The sequence below is a fragment of the Polypterus senegalus genome, chromosome 10, assembly GCF_016835505.1.
Source record: "Polypterus senegalus isolate Bchr_013 chromosome 10, ASM1683550v1, whole genome shotgun sequence".
NCBI classification, from domain to species: Eukaryota; Metazoa; Chordata; class Cladistia; order Polypteriformes; family Polypteridae; genus Polypterus; species Polypterus senegalus.
Genome location: NC_053163.1, coordinates 166,589,690 through 166,612,672, shown reverse-complemented (window position 1 = coordinate 166,612,672; position 22,983 = coordinate 166,589,690). Strand labels below are relative to the sequence as shown.

The window sequence follows — 22,983 nt, the reverse complement described above, 5'->3', positions numbered from 1 at the left end:
GAGTGGGGGGCCCACTTGGAGCTTTCACAGGGTCAATGAGAGTTGTCAGAATGCCAAAATGGGAGGAACAAGGGCTGGGATTGTGAACATTAGGGGCTAAAGGTCTAAGCGGAGGAGCAGGCTTTCACTGATCAAGGATCAAAGCCTGAGACTTCAGTTGTGGACCACCGGAACTACACTCCTTTGAGGAGGTTGTCGCTTTATATTATATGTCAGTGATAACACCTGGCTACACTATGGTTAAAATTAAGGTTGGGGGAGGGTTAGATGACTCAGGTCAAGTGACAAAAACCTGAAGTCCAATTGGCTGGTCCAGCAGAGCTGTGGAGGCCTGCAGCTGAACCCATCTCAGATCAGGGGCTAAAGGCCTAAAGCACAGGTGTCAAACTCCGGGCCTGGAGGGCCACAGTGGCTGCAGGTTTTCATTCTAACCCTTTTCCTAATCAGTGACCAGCTTTTACTGCTAGTTAACTTCTTTTCCCTTCATTTAAACGACCCTGTTTTTAAGGATTCACTCCTCTGAATTGATTCCTTTCTTCATTAAATGGTAAATGGCCTGTATTTGATATAGCGCCTACTAGAGTTCAAGAACCCCCCTAGGCACTTCACAACACAACAGTCATTCACCCATTCACACGCTGGTGATGATAAGCTACTTTGTAGCCACAGCTGCCCTGGGGCGCACTGACAGAGGCGAGGCTGCCGAACACTGGCGCCACCAATCCTTCCGACCACCACCAGCAGGCAAGGTAGGTTAAGTGTCTTGCCCAAGGACACATTTCTTCATTAAGTGGCAGCCAAACAGAAATGAGATGTGAAACGAGCCAATGGATGACCAGCTAAACTGGGGCTTCAAACTCCTGCCAATTTCACTCCAACCAGTTCCTTAATGAGAAGCCAGTTCTTGCTGTTAATTAAACCAATTACTTAAATTCCACGGCTCATTGCTGCTCTCATTCTGCCACAGCAGACATTTCCAAAACTGTTGATTTTCTCTTTTTTTCAAAGACCTCCGTCAAGATGTTTTGGTGACCTGAGAGATCAACCTTACTGAGGCCCTCACCTTTCTTTATGTTCAGATAACCTGGTTAGCTGGTGATGTGGCAGCTTGTTTTGTGTCTCATTATTGTTTGGCTCCTCATTAAGGAAAAAGAAAAAACTAAGGGGTCTGAGTCAAGTTAATTAGCAGCAAAAACTGGTCACTAATGAAGAAGATGGTTAGAATGAAAACCTGCAGCCACTGCGGCCCTCCAGGCCTGGAGTTCAACACCCCAGGCCTAGAGGATTAAAAAGGGGGGGAGGGGTTGACCCCAAAAAGCTTGACGTCTTACATAGCTAGACATCAAGACGAGTTAAACAGTGCATACAAGATGGCAGTGTGGCATAGTGGTTAAGGCTTTGGACTTCAAACTCTGCGGTTGTGGTTTCAGATCCCACTACTAACACCAAGGGTCCCTAAGCAAGTCCCTTCACCTGCCTGTGCTCCAATCTGAAAAACAAAAGCAATGGAACCACCTCTATCTCAAATGTTATAAGTCGACAAAAACAAAGGCATCAGTTGAATAATTGGTAGTAAAAAATGAAGTGATTTCAAAGCATTTATAAGTATTTTTATAAACATGCCACAGCAGCCTCTTTAGATGTACAAACTGATAAATCATTAATAAGTTTACTTTTTCTTAATATATCCCATAAATTCAACGGCTCCACTCCATTCCTCCATATACAAAGCTGGCCAGTTATCAGGCCCATGGCATTGTAGCTTGGAGGGACCTACCAGTGTGTAACTAAGTTTGCAGGTATGGACGAATCCTTGGATTTAACGCTATTTTGTAATCCCAACTCAGAAGAAAGCAACTGGAATGCCAACAGAATTGTTAATTTCCTTCTTCCCACAACTAAATACTTACAACGTCGCCGAAGCTGGCACCTGACAGACATCAACGCGCGGTGTGCGAGCGCGCGCGAGCGCGCGTACGTACGTATGACGAAACCTGTGGCACTGGCTGACCCTTGACCCGGAAGTGAAGTTTACCGTGGGACTCGAAGCTTTTGAGGCTGGTAGTCTTGTGTGGTAATCCGGGCAGGAAGCGCTCGTCCACGGATTAAGAGCATCAGTGAGTGAAGCGGGACTAGCGGACTGCGCTGGAGTATGAGGGAGCCGCGGCTGTGAGCAAGGCACCGGACTCGCAGCATGTCAATGGAGGACCCGTTCTTTGTGGTGAAAGGGTGAGTTGTGGATGAGATGGCGAATCTGGATACTTAAAAGAAATACAAATGTAAACAAACAATGCGCGCTGCACCGAGTGGGCCAGCGTGCTGCTGCATCTGTCAGTAGAGCTCGAAGGGGGTTCGGTCGACCCTGACTGGCATGCATCTGAACGCCGGGGCTTGTCGGTTTCTTTTCCGTATTCTGTCCCTTCTTCTTGGTTTGCCTGCTGCTGTTAAAGCAGACGTAGCAATTAGAGCTCAGGCTTAGGCAGACGTCTAAACTGGTAGTTAAAGCGAAGCTGGCAGAGGCGACTGCTGTTTGATGCGATGTTTTGATTTTGTTGTGGTGTTTGGCATTGCAACAAAGCATCGCATTTTGTGATTCGGAGGATCCTTTGCTTCTTCACACAGGAATTTAGCAGCCCTGGTGGGCCTGCCCAGTCCTTATTTGTAAGCGGTATAGTCAGGTGACTAAGGAGATGGCACTGAAGTCCAGGCACATGGGCAAATTTGTTGGCATCTCTCCACGAACATAAGAAGAACCCACAATAATCGGTGAAATAACTTGAAACGGACAAAAGTAATTGGCACCCATCATTGTTTATTTTTTTTATCGGTATTTAACAAAAGTCAGACTTTGCTTTAGAGCTTTGATTGAGCAGAATATTTCAAATAATAACACAATTGAAAATGGCATGGAGAAAAATGATGGTACCCTTAACCTAATATTTTGTTGCATGACTTTTAGAAGCAAGCCATTCCTGGAGGTCTCAATGTGACTTCTGCACCTGTCCGCAGGTCGTTTGGCCCACTCGTCCTGAGCAAACTGCTCCAGCTGGGTCAGGTTTGCAGGCTTTTCCATAGAAGGCCACTTCAGAATAGTCCAAATGTTTTGTTCGCAGCCATTCCTGGCTGTTTGTAGCCATGTGTTTTGGGAGGATCCATGACCTGCGACTGAGACAGAGCTTTGTGACACGGGGCAGTACATTTTGCTCCAGAAGGCTGTGATAGTCTTGAGATTTAACTGTTCCCTGTGCAGACGCAAGGCATGCCGTGCTAGATACAGCAAAGCAGCCCCAAAACATAACCGAGTCTCCTCCATGTTTCACAGTAGCTATGGTGTTCTTTTCTTTGTAAGGTGTTCTTTTTTTTTTCCATCTGTGGACATAGTGCTGATCTGACTTGGCAATTCGAGTATTGATAGCAGAGTGTTGCTGTGTTTTAAATAAACATCAACAGCATGATGCAGGTTGTAATGCAGATAAATTCAGTCTACGTTTCAAAGTCTGGATCACACATTTCAGCTTTAATTGTAATGTTCTTGCTTTTTTTTTTTAATTATTATTTTCTCATTCACATGAATCACCAGACATGCCTACCGCTTTTTCCACTCCATCTGATCGTGTCAGATGTAGCCCGTCCAGCATTAAACAGTATCAGAGATAAGAGGTTTAAGGCAGTTCTCTGCCAAACCCAAAAGGCAACAGCACCTGAATTCGCTCTGAGAGGGGACAGTTCTTCCAAATAAAATGTGATAAAACATTCCTTGTTATGTGGAGGCTGTCCAGTTTTGAATCCGTTTGGAAGAAAGGAGTCGCGCCTTCTTCACTTCAGTGTCTTATCAGTGCCAGCCTGCCTAATGGGGCTGTTGTGATGCTTTTCATGTTTGACTTTGCAGATGTATGACATGGTTCATATAGAAGTAAAATTCCGGACATTGCAAGATCAAGTGCTTCGGGATACTTGATGCCAGGTTTTGTTCATGGATCCTCTCAACTTGGCGACTTCCAGGGATGACCTGCATGTGTGAAGTGAGGCCGTCTCTTATGTGGAAAAATTCCATTATTTGTTAGCAGTGAAACACTAAATATTCTCTGGAACTCTACAGGTTGAAACCCATCATTAACATTACTTTAACGTTAACAATGCCAGCATGGCTTTGTTGGAGGCATTTAGAGATATGGCGGCTTTAACTCTTTCAGGGCTGATGTCGACTTTTGTCAAAATTCAGGGCTAGAGGACGGTAATTAGCTGTAAGTGGCATCAAAACTCGCTCTTACGTTTTAGTTTGACCCTCTTTGCTGGAAGGAATGTTACATAGCTTTGTTGATTTGACCTCGATTCTCTACAGCAACATTTATTTCTATAGCACATTTTCATACAAACAGTAGCTCAAAGTGCTTTACATAGTAAAGAATAGAAAAATAAAAGACACAATAAATCAACATTAATTAACATCGAATAAGAGTAAGGTTCAATGGCCAGGGGGGACAGAAAAAACAAAAAAACTTCAGACGGCTGGAGAAAAAATAAAATCTGTAGGGATTCCAGACCAAGAGACCACCCAGTCCCCTCTGGGCATTCTACCTAACATAAATGAAACAGTCCTCTTTGGATTTAGGGTTCCCACGGAAGGGCTTGATGAAGATGGTCACGTAGACTTCTGGCTTTCAGTCCATCAATGTTGGAGCATCATGAAGCTTTGAGAAGGTGGAAGTGGCGCAGGCCGCCACCACAAAGAAACAGAAGAGAGAGTAGGGGTCAGTACCGATTTTAGAGCCACCATGAATAGTTATTATGAGGAAATTGAACATATAGAGTATCAGGATTAAGTTAAATTAAGATTAAAATGAAGTTATAAAAAGGCCATGTTAAAGTAATGTGTTTTCAGCCGTGTTTTAAACTGCTCTACTGTATTAGCCTGGTGGATTTCTATTGACAGGCTATTCCAGATTTGAGGTGCAGAACAGCAGAAGGCCGCCTGCCCGCCTCACCACTTCTTTTAAGTTTTGTTCTTGGAATTCTAAGGAGACACTCATTTGAGGATCTGAGGTTAATTTGGAATATAAGGTGTCAGACATTCCGATATATAAAATGGAGCAGATTATTTAAGGCTTTATAAACCATAAGCAGAATTTTAAAGTCAATCCTGAATGACACAGGTGACCAGTGTAGTGACATCAAAACTGGAGAGATGTGTTCGGATTTTCTTTTCCTAGTTAGGATTCTAGCAGCTGCACTCTGCACTCGTTGTAATCGATTTATACCTTTTTTGGGTAGTCCTGAGAGGAGTGCGTTACTGTAATCTAGTCGACTGAAAACAAACGCGTGAACTCACTTCTCAGCATCTTTCAGTGATATAAGAGGTCTAACTTTACTTATGTTTCTTAAGTGAAAAAATGCTGTCCTAGTGGTCTGATGAATATGCGATTTAAAATTCAGATTACAGTCAACAATCACCCCTAAGCTTTTTACCTCCGTCTTGACTTTTAATCCTAATGTATCCAGTTTATTTCTAATAGCCTCATTGTATCCATTATTGCTAATCACTAAGATTTCAGTTTTCTCTTTATTTAACTTGAGAAAGTTACTATTCATCCATTCTGAGATACAAGTCAGACATTGTGCTAGTGAATCAAGAGAGTCGGGGTCATCAGGTGCTATTGATAAGTACAGCTGTGTGTCATCGGCATAGCTGTGGTAGCTCACGTTGTGCCCCGAGATAATCTGACCTAACGGAAGCATGTAAATCGAAAAGAGCCGCGGACCCAGGATAGAGCCTTGTGGACCACCATATCGGATATCATGTGTCTTTGAGTTGTAATTCCCACAACTAACAAAAAATTTTCTCCCTGTCAGGTAGGATTCAAACCAATTTACGACCGTGCCAGAGACTAAGGCGATTTCTAAGAATGTTGTGATCAATGGTGTCAAATGCAGCACTCAGATCGAGGAGGATGAGAACAGATAAATGGCCTCTGTCTGCATTCACTCGCAAATCATTTACTACTTTAACGAGTGCAGTTTCTGTGCTGTGATTTGTTCTAAAACCCGACTGAAATATATCAAGATCAAGAGCATGCATGAGCAGCGAAGAGCAAACAGCCTCTAAAACGGCATTGACATCTTGCGAGAGACCAAAGCAAATGTGCAAAGCAAAATACTCCATGGATGTCTTACTTAATTTCGTTGAATAGGACTCTGAGTTTGATACAAGTGATCTGGAGTTGGGCGAAAGTCAGGTACCAGTATCATCTGATCGGTCCCCAGCTGATTGTGGTGCTGAACACTTTCATGGAGCTGATGCACCTACAGCAGCGTTTGCATGGGAGGACCACCAGATATTGCGTTACACTGCGACCACCACCAACCACCCACCTGCTGTGCAAAGACAGCCAGGCAGCAGGCCCACCGTGCATTCCTACTGTCCATTGAGGTGTCCTATGCAACCATTACCGCCAGAGATGCAGAATATGCACCAACAGCAGCCACGGCACGTAGCAACAAATGTTTTATGTTGATTTATGTGTGAAACAATTGCTTTGCATGCTTCTCAGAAAACTGAGATTTTTCAAAAAAATATTCAGCCTTCAAAGATTTAAGCAAGGTTTTTTTTTCCCAGCATGTACCCAATAGAAGGAGAAGAAAACGAAATGGGAACTAAAAGGAGTAGGCAGTATACCCGCTGATCCAGTATGGAATTGTTCATCTGGTGTGGGTTTCATTAAAACCGTTTTACCAGTTTGCTGAAAATTAGTGGAAAACCTAAAAGCACAATTAGCATGCATGTTTTGAGTTTTATGTTTAAATAAAAATGGGATATGTGCTGTTGTGACACTGTGTTAGAGTCTTAAAGCAAGTATATTTGTGTATGGACTTGTATGTGAACTGTCTGTAATAAGCGGACTCGCTCGTTCAAGAATATTACCCAGAGTGCCGAGTGGGTAGTCGGTTCAAACAGGAAGAAGCCGCCTCTTGTACTGTTATTTGTTAGGCAGCAATGGGGCAGTGGGGGCGAACCAGGAAATGAGTGAGAAAAACCTGTGCTCTGATTGGTTCATGAAACGTGAATACCTCCAGTCAAATCTGTTTGAGTAGCAAAGCATTAACAAGCATTTAGAAGGACTAGAGGTGCGTCTCTGTGCATAGTTAATCAAAAGTACTCTTGTTATTTGTTAATTACATTTTAGTCTATACTTTATACGATTACCTAAACCATCCAAATTTTTACTTAAGTATTAGTGTGGATATGGGTTTTTGACCATACCACCCAATTCTATGAGCTAGTTAGACTTAAAAGATAAGTTTGGTATTTTTCAAGTTAGAAACTTATTTCTTCACAAACATGGCATATAAAGGGGTGGGCAAAAGTAGGTTTACAGTTGTTCAGCCGGAAAAAGGACATGCAGCTTATGATTATTAAAATAGCTTTATTAACTCAAGAAGAGTGTCACAATGCCACAGTGCACCCAGTGCAAGAATGAACTCTGTGTTTCATGTGCTCACAACTGTAAACCTACTTTTGCCCACCCCATATGCATTTACCAATCAAAAATGTGCTCTAACGTCTCCATTTTCTGTTGTGACAAATAATGCCAAAAGACATAATAAAAGTTTGGGGCAGCCACCCGTATATTGTATCCTGGCTGCTAAAGTTGCAATAACAGAACAAAGATGTTCACACAACTGAGTCCAAAACAGAGCTGATTACACACAGTCAACATGGCGGCTTTGAAGGCCCGTTCAGAAAGTGACGTCATCTCTGGGGCCGGAACCAGAAGTGATGTTGCCAGGGACCAGAAGTGACATCATCGCTGGGGGCTGGAAGTGATATTGTCAGGACCATAGACCTATATAGATAGACGCCGCATTCACTGTGTTGCCCAGTCAACACGATACGTCGTGCGAGTGGCAGAAGTGCCATTTAAACTAATACAGGTAGACGTGGAAACCAGGTTTTCTGATGAAAAAACAATAACGTTTAAAACAGTATCGTTTACATACAACAGATTTTGGCAAATCGTTTACATGCAATTATTTATATCCATTTATACACTAATAATGGCAATTATTAAATAATAATTATTGTTATTATTAAATAATTCCTCCCATATAAGTAACATTTATCGGACTGCCTTCTTCCATCTCCGAAATATGTCTAGACTTCGCCCTGTTCTTACACAACACAGTACTGAAGTATCGGTTAAAGCCCGAGTCACCTCACCTATAGATTACTGTAATGATATTCTATCTGGCATCCCACAGAGACGTATCCATCGCTTACAACTTCTTCAAAATTCTGCTGTTCTAAATCCACCGAACTTATCACACCGATTCTCTCTCGACTTCACTGGCTCCCTGTTCACTACAGAGTACGATACTAAAATCCCGCTCTGAACATTTCAAGCTCTCCACACCTCACTGATCTCCTCCAGACTGGCACTCCTCTCACTCAATCAGATCCTCATCTGCAGCTCGACTTTCTGTACCACACGTCGGACTCAGTGCTATGGGAGCTCGAGCGTCTCTCCTGGTGCTCCTCAACTTGGGAATTCTCTTCCCTCTCTCATATCCGTCAGCTCGATTCGATAACACATTTTAAAACTGCCCTCTAAACTTATCTTTTCAAACTGGCATACCAATTGTGAATTTTGCACTGGTACTGCCAGTTATCTTTGTTTGTTTGCTAATTATTGCTTTTTGATTCATCACTCTCTTGTTTTAATTTTACTAATGTTGTTTAATTTTACTGTAAGGTGACCTTGAGTACTAAGATTATAAAACAAATATAACCAAAACAATTGGTCATTCTTACCTGTGAAATGTAATCCCCGGGATCTGGTTTGGAGCGTACAGCGATTTGAACAATCCCAAGCAGCACATTATTCATTACTTCACTCCGCAGCAGTGCCACTCGCAACATGGCAGCGACGTTGATGTACGATACTGCTGGTCACGCGGCGTCAAGTAATTCTATGTCTGTGGTCGGGACTAGAAGTGACATCATCTCTGTGTCCAGACCCGGAAGTGATGTCATCGAGGGTGCCAGAACCTGGTGGGATTTCCCGAGAATGGTCTGTTAGTAACTGTGAAAGGCAGTTAACACACCCCGCCACCTCCTGGTCGGTGGTGGAAGTACCATTACTCAGGCTCTTTAGCTGCCTCCTACTCGCATGTGTGCAACACTGTGTATTTTAAATAATCATCTTGCCCGCACTGGCGTTTTACATTGGAATTGATGGGGCGCAGGTACAGCCAAAAAACAAAAACCTTGAAACTTACTAAACCTGTCCGTTTTTTTTAAGTCAACAGTTGTCGATTATTAATCTTCGTCATGTGATTACACAAACATTGTAAAACATAGCTGGTACATGTAATTTTTGAACAAAAAAACAAACACACACACCAATATTCTAAGATTCAGCCAATTTAAAGGAAAACCAGCTGTGCACACTACCTCAACACTTGTTGTCTTCCTCAATTACCTCTAACCCACATGGGGGGCGTGGTGTCCCCTCAAGAGACCAAATCATAGTGAACTATTTGTGCCATGTGGTTGGTTACCTGCATTTTTTGTGGGGACTCGCACAAGCGAATAGATAACAGATCCTTAACACGAGAAAAATAGTGCCAGGAATATGCGCTAAAATGGTTCTATTCAAATCTCTCTTGTTGTCTCAGATATGTGTAGGAAACAAGTAAGGCAGGTTTTCTTTCATCAAATCTCAAAGAGGACATATTGGTTTTTTACCAGTAACGGCGTACAGCACGATGACGTGCAGTGAGTACACTTGACTTGAGCATTCCTAGTTTTCCTCCTCTTCCTCTGTCTCTGTTTAGCATTCGTTTGCTCAGAGGTTGATGTGCTTGCTGCTTCCCGAGCAACTCTTCTTTTCTCTAACCTAGTGGCCTGTTGTTTCTCTTCTTTCGTCGGCATCTTTTCGCGTTAAAACTGATTAAGTTAGTTTTTGTGTTGCAATAGCTCAGTACGTTTTCTTTAATTTTTCACTTAAGTCTTCGATCTGCCTCAAGAATGATTAGCGAAGGTGGTAGGGAATGAAAACGGCGCCCATACGCATGCGCCATACGGCCGCCCGGCTGCGCGCTGCCGAGTTGATTCTACAATAAAATAAAATTAAAAATAAAAAGCGTAATAAAAATCATTTCCCCCAAGGCGGATAGTAGATGTCCCGTAGTATTTGTGTACCAGATTTCAGGTCAATAGGTGAAACGGTTTGCGAGCTACAGGTGATTTAAAATCCAGGACAGGCAAACGAACAGCCACGGTAGCGTAGCTGTAATGTAGTCCATCTTCGGGGGTAACATTGGACACCAAAGGAGATCTTGATATGCCATTCATGTTAAAACGTTAACAGCTTTCCGTCAGGATAGCTTTTGCAGAGCCAAACATTCAAAAAAGTTGTTTTATTTAATAGAGAGAAAGAAACGAAATTCAATTACGAGCAGTTATACGTTGCGTTGATGCTAATGTAACACTTCACATGAAAATGAAAATCGTTTTCGATTGTACATTCACATCTCCATACGCGAGCCATCAGAACCGCAAAGAGGCTAGCGTGTAGCGCAGGCATGGGGTTGGCTTTCTATTATATAGAAAGATTGGTGGTGTTTCATGCCCCATCTCCTCCATTGTAAAGCACCAGTAATAATAATAATAGTACATTTTATTTATATAGCGCCTTTCCCATGCTCAAGGCGCCAGTGTGGGCAAGATATTTTTAAAAATTGATTTTAAAAAAGCTGGACTTTGGAACACAGTTTCACATGTCAATTTCATATAAACTATGTTTGTGAAGAAGTCATTTTGACTTTAAAAATGCCAAACTTCTCCAATAACACTGTTTAAGCTATGTCTGGGTAAATGTGTAAAAGTGGCAGCTTTGTGTTTCTTGTCATGATGAATTATGGGTTTAGGACAACATCGTAATTTTGTTAAATTTGCCAGATAATGTCCATATTTGGTCTTTTTTATTTTTTTAATCATCCCAACACCCATGGTCCTCTCATTCGTGTGAATGCTTTTGTCAGACTCGGTTCCTGCTCTCTCAGCTCTTTTAAATTTTAACGTTTTCCTCACTTTAAGTTCCCAATTAAAGAAGACGTATTATGTCCAAATCTTATTGAAGAATTTCATCGCGAAGGGTTATCAACGTAAAAAAACGAGTACACAGGCAGTCCTAGCACTGAGAAACGAGGAAGTCAACCAAATTAACACGAAACATGACGATCTGCAGCACGGCCAATTGGTTAAATGCGCATCAATAGACTCTGCTGAAATACTGTAGTTGGTGGTGATGGTGCGGAAGATGAAAACATCAACTTACAATATCACGAAGAATATCGACAACCGTTAACAATACAATACAATACAATGCAGTTTATTTTTGTATAGCCCAAAATCACACGGGAAGTGCCGCAATGGGCTTTAACAGGCCCTGCCTTTTGACAGCCCCCCAGCCTTGACTCTCTGAGAAGACAAGGAAAAACTCCCAATAAAAACCTTGTAGGGAAAAATGGAAGAAACCTCGGGAAAGGCAGTTCAAAGAGAGACCCCTTTCCAGGTAGGTTGGGCGTGCAGTGGGTGTCAAAAGTAGGGGGTCAATACAATACAATACAATATACAGAACAGAACAATTCCTTAAGACAGCATAATAATAAAAATTTTAGAAGTACGGTTTAACAGTAGATGATATGACATAATTCGGTTTGGATATTTTTAGAGTCCTGGAGACCTCATCCATCTAGCTGCCTCCCCATTTGGCCATTCCACGGCTGAAACGTTGCTCCGATGAAAGGACCCTCTTTCCCATGATTCCTGTGATCCTCCATCAGGGATGACTTTACCATAGGCAGGCAAACAACTTGGCAGGTGGGCCGTGGCACCAATTGCCACATTTGGGTACCGAGAAAAGAAACAGAATAGATGAGGGTTAGTATTCAAATATAATTATCATGTTACTTATGTTTTAGTGCTGATGGCTAACAGCAGAGATGCAGTCTGCACATAAATCAGCAGCTCTAGTCAGGATATGCTAAACTGAAGTAGTGAGTCTTCAGCCGGGATTTAAAGGCTGAGACTGAAGGGGCATCTCTTATAGAAGCAGGAAGACCACTCCACAGTTTAGGGGCCCTGTAACTAAAAGCTCGACCTCCCACTGTTATTTTATTAATCCTTGGAATCCTAAGCAGACCGGCATCTTGAGATCTTAATGTGCGCTCAGGTTTGTAAGTCATGATAAGTTCAGACAAGTAAGTCGGACCTCGGCCATTTAATGCTTTATATGTTAAAAGGAGGATTTTGAAATCTGCCCTAAACTTAACTGGGAGCCAGTGTAAAGATTTAAGAACTGGAGTTATGTGTTCGTATTTTCTTGTTCTTGTAATAATTCTTGCAGCGGCATTTTGGATTAACTGGAGGCTGTATAGAGAACAGTTTGAACAGCCAGTGAACACCGCATTGCAGGAGTCAATCCTACCGTCTGGTCTCCCATTTGCCGAGTTGCTGTAGAAAGAAGGATGTACCCAAGAAAGGTAATCTACAGAGGATAACATTAGACAACAAAGGAGATCTTGATATGCCATTTATATTAAAACGTTAACAGTTTTCCATCAGAATAGCTTTTGCAGAGCCAAATATTCAAAAAAGTTGTTTTATTTAATAGAGAGAAAGAAACGGAATTCAATCACGGGCAGTTATACATCGCGTTGATGCAAATGTAACACTTCACATGAAAATTAAAATCTCTTTAAATTGTACGTCCACATCCCCATACGCAAGCATCAGAACCGCAAAGAGGCTAGTGGGTAGCGCAGGCCCCGGGGTTGGCGGGCGAGCGAGCAGGGGAGTGTAGGCGGAGTAGTGGCTCTGAGGCTAGGGATCTGCACAGGCAATCGGAAGGTTGCTGGTTCAAATCCTGTAAATGCCAAAAGGGATTCTGCTCTGTTGGGCCCTTAAGCAAAGCACTCAACCTGCAATCGCTGTGAGGAGTGAGAAAAGCGCTATATAAATGCAAAGAATTTTTAAAGAATTATTAGTATTAAAACAAAAAAAGGAATAAAGTCATGAAATTCACGCTACGGTCGTGTGGGGTTGCCGCGCTCATTTGTAATAGGTGGTGTTATGTGCCTTTCCCACGTGTGTGCTTTTAAGAACTCTGCAGTACAGGCCAAAGTTTCTAAATGATATCAGCCAGCTTTGGCCGCTTTGGTGCTGGCTCAGGTTTTAACTGTTTCGTATAAAGCTTACCTGAGCTGAAAGGGGCCCAACACAAGGTGGGTATCCTCTAGAGCAGGGGTCGCCAAGTCTGGTCTTGGAGGACCACCGTCCCTGCAGGTTTTCATTCTTAACCCTTTTTTGAACGAGTGCCCTGTTTGTGCTGCTAAATAACTTCTTGTGAATTCATTTTGATTGAATTGCTTTTTTAAGGTTTGTTCCCCTGAATTGCTTCATTTCTTTCTTTAAACGGCACCCAAACAGAAATGAAATGTGAAGTGAGGGAGCCAACAGACGACCAACTAAGTCAGGGCCTCAAACTCCAACCAGCTACTTAATGAGATGATGATTCTTGTCGCTATTTAAACCCGTTCTTTAATTCCATGGCTTGTTGCCGCTCTCATTGTACATTAGCAGGCCTTTCCAAAATTGTTGATTTTCTCTTTTCTGAGAGCTCAGTTAAAATGTTTTGGAGACCTGAGCAGATCAATATTCATGAGACCTTCATCTTTCTTTATTTTCAGATATTGCACTTTGGGCACCATTTTCTTTATTCATTTTGTATCTCATTATTGTTTGGCTGTTAATTAAGGAAAAAGAAACAATTACAGAGTCTGAGTCTTCAAGAGCAAGTCAATTAAAATTAGTTCAAAAGAAGTTAATTAGCAGCTAAAGCAGGTCACTCATTAAGAAAAGGGTTCGAATGAAAACCTGCAGCCACGGTGGTCCTCTAGAGCAGAGGTGTCGAACTCCAGGCCTGGAGGGCCGCAGTGGCAGCAGGTTTTCATTCTAACCTTTTTCATAATAAGTGACCAGTTTTCACTGCTAATTAAATTCTTTCCTTTAACCCTGTTTTTAAGGATTCGGTCCCCTGAATTGTTTTTTTTCTTCATTAAATGACAGCCAAACAGAAATGAGACATGAAATGAGACAACAGATGACCAGTTAAACTGGGGATTCAAACTCCAACCAATTTCTTAATGAGATGCCGATTCTGACAGTTAATTAAACCCGTCATTTAATTCCATGGCTTGCTGCTACTTTCATTCTGCCACAGCAGACATTTCCAAAACTGTTGATTTTCTGTTTTACTGAGACCTTCACCTTTCTTTATTTTCAGCTATTGTGTGATGGGCACAGGTTAGCTGGTCGTGTGGCGGCTTGTTTTGTATCTCATTATTGTTTGCCTGCTAATTAAGGAAAAAGAAACGACTAAGGGGTCTGAGTCGCATCAATTTAAAATAAGGCAAAAGAAGTTAATTAGCAGCAAAAACTGATCACTAATTAAGGAGATGGTTAGAATGAAAACCTGCACCCGCTGTGGCCCTCCAGGACTGGAGTTCGACACCCCTGCTCTAGAGACATAAAAATCAGTGTACTGGAGGATTGCTATATTTTCATCACACTATCAGGATTTTTTTTTTTACACCAGATGTCAGAGTCTATACAGTTGTGTTTCAACATTTGTAGTACACCGTTTGTTGGAGCGAAAAAAAAAAAATGTTTTATATATCCAAATACATCGAAATGCATTCTAACAGTTTGTTTACCACAAATGTTGACAAATCCATTCAAATTTACCAAATGTTCATTATAGCTCCATTGTGGATTCGGGTTCATTTTGCTTTTTAGAATATTAGAGCACAGACAGAGCTGTATATGTAACATACTCTGCAAGCATTGGCATGATAAAAAAAATCAAATACTCCGGCAACAGACAGGCTAGTACTGTCGCTTCAACTTTAGCCGACAGAAGCTGTTCAAGGCTGATACGTACTAAATTTAGAATTTGCAAATTGAAATAATCATAGTGATACTAAAGAAAGAAACCAACCTCGGCTGAAATTTGTGGCCATATGCAGTCTTCCATGGCTGATTTGATTGCTGCTGTACTGATAGTTAAAGTTGAAAGAGGACCATGTCCTTAAAACAAAAAAAAAAAATGAATAAAATAAAAGCACGTTGATACAAAGAATTTCTATGTGCTGCTTGAAAGTATGTGAACCTCTTAGTTTTACCGTGAAATCATTATTTCATCAGACATAATAGGTCTTTCTCATCAGACCTAATAGGTGTGTAATTGCTAATTCCTTCTGCTGATTTAGAGGAACTCATGTATGTAGTTGGGGGAAAAACTAAGTTAAAAAAAGAATTGGTGCAGGTGCAAACATAAGTGAAGTGGTTAAACCAAGCGGGCAGGTGGAATCAGGTGGGTAAATGATTGGGAACAGTTTTGTCTTGGTAGATTAATATATTGCTCTACTTTCCCCTTTTTTTATTATTAAGTAGCCTTTCTCAGAACGGCTCAAATCTCACAGACTTACTACGGTTTATAAGGTATTATAGTATATAACTTCTCCCCACCTTCCCTTCTACATCTACAACCTCAGGCAATTAGGTGTAGTAAAAGACAAGCAGGAGTTAAGTTACACATAAAATAATGTATTATTGATAATTTGCATAAATAATATGTCATACCCGGATGGAGGTGGTGCCCAACCGGGACGCCTGAGAAGACAGGAGGAGGACTTGTGCCTCCTCGAGGGGGCGACCGCCCTGGAGGCCTCGGGTAAAGAGCTGGGAGGCTCGACCCTGTAGGGACCCGGGGTTACCGCCAGGGGGACCCCAATACCAGGAAGACCCTAGACCTCAGCACTTCCGCCATACCAGAAGAGAAAACGGGGACACCCGGAGTGCTTTCGGGGAGACAACCGGCACTTCCGCCACACTGGGGCGTGTCGGTGGGAGATTGCCGGGAACACACCTGGAGCACATGCGGGTGCTTATTTAAAAGGGCCGCCTCCCTGCAGAAGGGACAAGAGTCGGGTGGAAGATAGGACAAGGTCTGGAGAAGGCAGGAGGCAGCCTGAAGAAACAAGAAGAGACAAGGCATTGTGTTGGCCTGGACTGAGGGGTATTGGGGCTGGTGAGCATGGACTTTTATAAAATAAAGATGAAAAATAAACGTGTGTTGGGCGACTTGAGTGTGTCAGCCTGTCTGTGTCCGGGGCAATGTTCACAAATAACAATATGCAAAGTATATTTGAATATTGACATCCATACAACCTGATAAATGGTGATGCGTAGTTTCAGGTGGCACACAGACTTGTTTGTTACTTAATGTCTCTAGTTAAGGCATCATTTGTGGTCAGCTTTCTTCAGAACAGGCCTCATGCGTGTCTCAATATGGCTGCCGAGCTGTGCTCTTCATTGTGTTGTCCTTTTCAGTTCATGCATCAGGTTGGTAAGAGAGAGTGTGAGGTGGTCTTCATCAGTTTGGTGAGAGAGAGAGTGAAGGATTGAGCAAATGTATAGGCTTTCTGTCCAGCCCCTAGAGCCAATAGGATGTTCATTATACTTAAAGGCTTCTGATGCAAGACAGTTCCAAACAGCCATACTTCAGACCAATGGGGGGGACAGAACATCTTCACCCCTGCCACCCCCCAAAACCATTTGTTGAGCTAAAGTTTGCCAGTTAGGCAGCCTGACTTTCCTATGGGGGTTGACTGAGAGACTTCAGAGAAACATTAGCCAAACTTGTTTAAGGCACTCCACCCCCCAAAGTCGTAAAATCCAAAGAGACCCATTCCTAAATTGGCAGGGGTAAACATCAATGCTTCTCACTAATGAAACACTGATATTAAATTACTTTGCCTAAATTACAAATAAAGGCATACAAAATATGTATCAACTTGTATGCAAAATCTCACATCACAACAGGAACCCAATCGGCCAATCAAAGGAGACACCTGTAGAAAACAGTTTGGGCAGGGTAACCTATACACGTTGTCACAAGAACGACAAAGAGTCATTGAAAAGGTTTAGGGGCAGCCACTCATATGATGTTTCCTGGCTGCAAAATTGATTAAATTGAACAGACATGTTCACAGGTAAGAGACCAGAACAGAACTGACTTGCTTTTTTAAATGGCGGCCTTTAAATGCAAGTAGAGGAAGTGACATCATTGGGGCCGGAACCGGAAATGACATCATCAGCTGCCCCGGAACCGGTCGGATTTCCCAAGAATGGTCTGTAAGGAACGGAGAGAGAGAATCGGTGCACTTCGCCGCCCCCCTGGTCAGGCATGGAATTACTTTTATTCGGGCCCTTTTTAGTTGTTTCCTAATCGCACATGTGTGACAACGTAGATAAGAGTTCTAGTCAATTTGATGAATGGGAAGACGCCATACCAAGGGGAAGGTGGACCTCACAGGGCATCAGGAAGAGAATCTCGACTGGAGGAGCCTATCAAGTCCTCTCATACAGATCTGTGTCTCCAAGTAGGAAGGTGGTCCTCGCTGGCTTAGAAATCGGAGTGACACAAATGTAGTGTAGGAGTAAAAGCATTTTATTAAATTTTTCTAATTTTTAGGAAACTAATCCTAACTTCTCAAATTTAATAAACTGGGTAGAAGCCAAACTAAACTTAACATGTAGAGAATTGCAGGCCTCCCGGTGAATGTCTCTGTGTGGACGCTCCTGAATTGAAATGGCATTCATGGGGAGGTTTGCCAGGAAGAAGGGTTCACTGTCAAAAAAAGAGCCAACCTGCCCACATCTTCAGCTTGTCAGAGATCACCTAGACACACCTGGCTGTTTCTAGAAGCCCATGCTCAGCACAGATGAGTCCGTAATTGACCCTTTTGGTCCCAAACCAAACCGAGGTATTCTGAGAAAGCCCAACGCTATCTGCCACAAAAATAACTATCCCGTCAGTCAGTCGTGATGGTCATAGGAAGGTCAAGAGAGCAACTTCTCCCAACCACCCAAGAACAGTTTGGCAACCAACAATGCTTTTGCTGGCATGATGGAGCACCGGGCCATAAGGCAAAAGTGAGAACTGAGTGGCTCAGGGAACAAAACATTGACATTTTGAGTCCATGGCCAGGAAACTTCCCAGACCTTAATCATATTGAGTACTTGTGGCGGGTGGACAAACAAAAACCCACCAACTCTGACAAACTGCAAGCATTGATTATGCAAGAATGGGCTGCCGTCAGTCAGGATTTGGCCCAGAAGTTGATTGACAGCGTGCCAGGGGGAAATGGAAGAGGTCTTGAAAAAGATAGACGGGCCAACATTGCAAATATTGACTCTGTGCATAAACTTCATGGGATTGTCAATAAAGTTATGGAGTGCTTGTAATTCTACTTCAGTACACCATAGAAATATCTGACAAAAAAAAAAATCTAAAAACATTGAAGCAGCAAAGCTGGTGAAAACCAACACTTGTGTCATTCTCAAAACGTTTGACTGTACATCTGTTATTTGTTTAAAAAATACATTTCTGTTCAAAAGGTTCAGTATGTCCTCCCTGCATGGAGTTTGTATGTTCTCCCCGTGTCTGTGTGGTTTTCCTCCGGGCACTCCAGTTTGCTCCCACAGTCCAAAGACTTGCAGGTTAGGTGCATTGACGATCCTAAAATTGTCCCTAGTGTGTGCGCCCTGCGGTGGGCTGGCACCCTGCCCGGGGTTTGTTTCCTGCCTTGCGCCCTGTGTTGGCTTGGATTGACTCCAGCAGACCCCCGTGACCTTCTGGTTAGGATATAGCGGGTTGGTTAATGGATGGATGGAGGTTCAGTATGTATTTATAGCTGTACTATATCTACCGAAACTGGCAGAATTTTGAATCATACTGTGATAGGGATTTTTGATAATGTGCTCAATGCTGTGAGCTAGCCTTAACGTTGTTTAACTTGTATGTGGGTAAGTAGCATTTACATCCAGATGTCCACACTGTGTCTTTCTGTTTGTTTTGTTTTGTCTGCCGTGTGTGTGTTTTAACGAATGATGAGTCCAACGTGACGTCATAATAATCATTTCTTTGTCAGACCTGCATGATCATTTCTGTTTTTGGTCTGTACTGCACACCACTCTACTATATCTGAATATCATTCAGTGACACGTAATCAATTTCCTCTGCTAGAGCCTTAGAACATCCATAGCAAGACCAGGCCATTCAGTCCAACAAACTTCTTTTCTTATTCTATGACTGTCCAAAATAACATCAAGTCAAGATTAAGGTGGCGCGGTATACCAGTACTGGAAAAGTGCAGAAAACCCCACATTTTAAAAAGGTACGGGACCAGCATTTTGGGTTTTTTTTTTTTTTCCAGTGCCAGAAGTAACCATCAAGTTTCTTCTCAATCCCTCCACTTGCATCCCACCACTCAGCTAAACACCCCCTTCCATCAACACTCATTTTTGTACAGTACTTGTAGAACAGGGATCTCAAATTTCAGTCCTGGGGGGCCGCAGTGGCTGCAGGTTTTCATTCTAACCCTTTTTCTTAATTAGTGACCTGTGTTTGTTGTTAATTAACTTCTTTTGAATTCATTTTAATTAAGTTGCTCTTGAAGACTCAGACCCAGTAATTGGTTCTTTTCCCTTAATTAGCAGCGAAACAATAATGAGATACAAAATGAACCAAAACAGGACCAGCAGACTGTGTCCATCATACAATATCCGAAAATAAAGAAAGGTGAAGGTCTCAGGAATGCTGATCTGCTCAGGTCCCCAGTGCTCTTAGAAAAGAGGAAATCCACAATTTCAGAAATTTCTGCCATTGCACAATGAGAGCAGTGACATGCCATGGAATTAAAAAAACGGGTTTAATTAATGATGAGACTCAGCACCTCATTGAGTAACTGGTTGGAGTGAAATTGGTTGGAGTTTGAGGCCCTGACTTAGCTGGTCTTCTCTTGGCTCACTCACTTCACATGTCATTTCTGTTTAAGGAAAGAAGTGAAGCAACTCAGAGGAACGATGAGGAAATTCTGGGGAACAAATCTTAAAAAAAAAAAAAAAAAAAGTCAATTAAAATGAGTTCAAAAGAAGTTAATTAGCAGCAAAAACAGCTCACTAATTAAGAAAAGGGTTACGATGAAAACCTGCAGCCACTGCGGCCCACTAGGACTGGAGTTTTGAGACAACACCCACCTTGTGTACTTCATGAAATGAGACGAAGTACTTGAACGCAATCTCAGCTTCTCAGTCACACCCCGCCTCATCCCACCTTACCTTGCATTGCTTCAATGTGATCTCGACTGCATTCCCCCCTCCCTCCATTGCTCCTATTCGATCAGAACTGCACAGCTAACAGGAGGAGTACATATGGGGAGTTTTGGAGTGATCCGTTTTTACCTTTGGAAACAATTTGATACCAATACTGTGGTCCAATCGCTGGTGCAGGCGCTGTACTTCCAATTTTAGTACTGGTCCAAAAATAGTCGAGATTTGAAGGTGCCTAAAGTCGTACTTCCCTTCACATAAATTTTACAGCAAGTTAGGGGCTTTCTAATTAGGTGTACAAAGATTGACATTTTGGCCTACACAGATTTTAATATTTATGTTGGTAATTTGACACACAGTTTATTTGTGGTTTTGCGTTTATCATTTTATTCACACATATTGTTTCTTTGCCTCGGGTGTGACAGAGGATGGAGAGGATTAGAAATGAGGACATTAGAGGGTCCGCTCAGGTTGGACGGTTTGGAGACGGAAGTCCAAGAGGCGAGATTGCGTTGGTTTCGACATGTGCAGAGGAGAGATGAGGGGTATATTGGGGGAGATGTCAAGGATAGAGCCACCAGGTAAGAGGAGAAGAGGAAGGCCTAAGAGAAGGTTTATGGAGGGGATGAGAGAGGACATGCAGGTGGACGGGTGTGAGAGAGCAAGATGACGAGGGTAGAAAGTGATGATCCACTGTGGCAACCCCAAACGGGAGCAGCCAGAAGGAGAAGGTTCACAGCTTTGTGTTCCCTGTGTTTATCTTTTATTTGGTGTTTAGTAATAGTTTGTCCCCAGTTTTAATTGTATGATCCTTTTCAGTGTGTTTATTCTTACCGTTTACTCTTTCGAGTATCTGTGAAGCACTTTGAGCATCGGAAAGGTACAATATGAATACGATGTGTTATTAATACAGGGTGAGTGAAAATGATGCTAACACTGATGGACAATTCATGTGCCACAGATGGTCCACGTGTTAAACGTGATGGCGAACAGGTTGAGACACTCCTGTAGATCATCTCGCACATATGAAGTGTGTATGTGAATACATTGTTTCCGCCCTTTAAATGTTAACATAATTTTGACTCGCCCTGAATTAATATTGGTGCGTGAATTCCTTTGCATTTCCCATTCCCTTGAGTCCTTGGGTGTTGTACCGTGTTAGCCATTATGAACGTAGAGGAAAGCCAAGCAGAATGACCCCTTTTATTGGCTAACTAAAAGGATTACAATATGCAAGCTTTTGAGGCAACTCGGGGGGCAGGCAAGATGTAAGAGTAAGCCCACTTTTTAAACGTGTTAACACATCAGTGGGCCCCCAAAAGCTCTTGGCACTCGCACTCCAGGCTGCACATGGTGAATGTTTAACTTCCTTCGCTTCGTCTTCAGTTTATTTTACAGCCTGATTCACAATGAATCATCAGTTTCCAAAGATATTGGTTGTAGACACAACGCTGATAGCAGTTTTTAAACTGCATTGTCTGTATCTTAAAATGTGTTTTAAATACTTTATCTATGCTAGCAGTGTGTCGTTCATATGCTGCCTATGCTATAGTTCTATCTCTGTCCCAGTTTAAGGTTTTATTTGCCTGTTTTTTTTTTACAGGTGTTTTGAAATTCTTACCTTTGTTCTCAGTGACATAATGTAAATAGTCATTGTGTATTAGTGAAACAGGACAGTAAGGAGGGCCCCTGTTCCTGTCGGGGACAATAGCTCCCTAGTTGGAATAAGTACTTTTGTAATAAAGCAACTGAAAACTATATAGATATGATATTAAAAGGCGATACCTCTCCCATATTGATATAGTGGTAAAAATCACAGAAGAGAAAATAACTTTGCTTTCTTTAATGACGATTTACGCGGCATTACAGATGGGAAGCCATAGCAAGACATTACCAAGGTGGGATCTTGATCTATACAGTCGGCCATTTTTCGTCGCTGCACTGGAAGGGCTTTCAGGACGGACGACGATATCACCCATCCGTCCGTCGGCTTCAAAGTATTTGGCTGCTCTCCGAGTCTTATGTACTGGTTCCTCCACGTGTAGGTCCTTACTTAGGTTCCAAACAAGGGAAGGAGAGGATTCAATTTCATCTCTTAACATACAGAAATTGTACAAAGCCCATTTCCGTAGTTGTACCTTCTCTCTTCAAATGCTTGCTTAGTAGTCATAGTGGCTGAGAGCCCCTGTGTGCTAATTTTGGCCTGGCCTGTACATGCAAGTGGATTTATAAAATAATTCTTGTACAGAGCACAGTGACATTAAACTTATATTCTCTCTAGCCATGTGCGCCCAGCTATTTTGCGCGTGTTGAAGTTGTCTGTGAAGGGCTCCCTGTGTAAACGCGTCTGCCAGTCGTGAACTGGGCCCTTCGTCGCACAGCATTATGATTTTTTTATAAGGGAAACACAATTACAAAAGAAAACCCTTGGACATTGAATCGATAGGAACGGCCTACTCGGAATCACTGTCCGAATCATAATTATGTGGTGGTGTAGGAGCATTTCTGTCCGTTCACAGTCCGTCTCGTTTTCATGACGCTATCTTTTCCTCTCATGATCTCTTCTCAACCTTTCTCCAATCTCGCAGGTTGCTTTGTGGCAATCCAAAGAGTAAGGCAATATACACGGAGCAATGGTTATGAAAGGGGGACACATAGGTATCCAGGCTCTTTAAAGCATAAATAGGGATCACTTCACTGACATGTGAGCAAGCCACGGTACAACTGTGAGACGCGCAGCACTCACC

General features: G+C 42.4%; 1 protein-coding gene across 2 annotated transcripts in view; it reads left to right on the top strand.

Annotated features, from left to right (window-relative positions):
- The first annotated feature begins 2,010 nt into the window (after nucleotides 1-2,010).
- Nucleotides 2,011-22,983, top strand: part of stx6 (syntaxin 6) — a 57,728-nt gene continuing 36,755 nt past the window's right edge. For both annotated transcript variants that reach the window (XM_039767322.1, XM_039767323.1), the window contains exon 1: nucleotides 2,011-2,229. In XM_039767322.1, coding sequence (XP_039623256.1) covers nucleotides 2,195-2,229 — 35 coding nt within the window. In that variant the 5' untranslated portion in view covers nucleotides 2,011-2,194. The remainder of the gene's footprint in view (nucleotides 2,230-22,983) is intronic.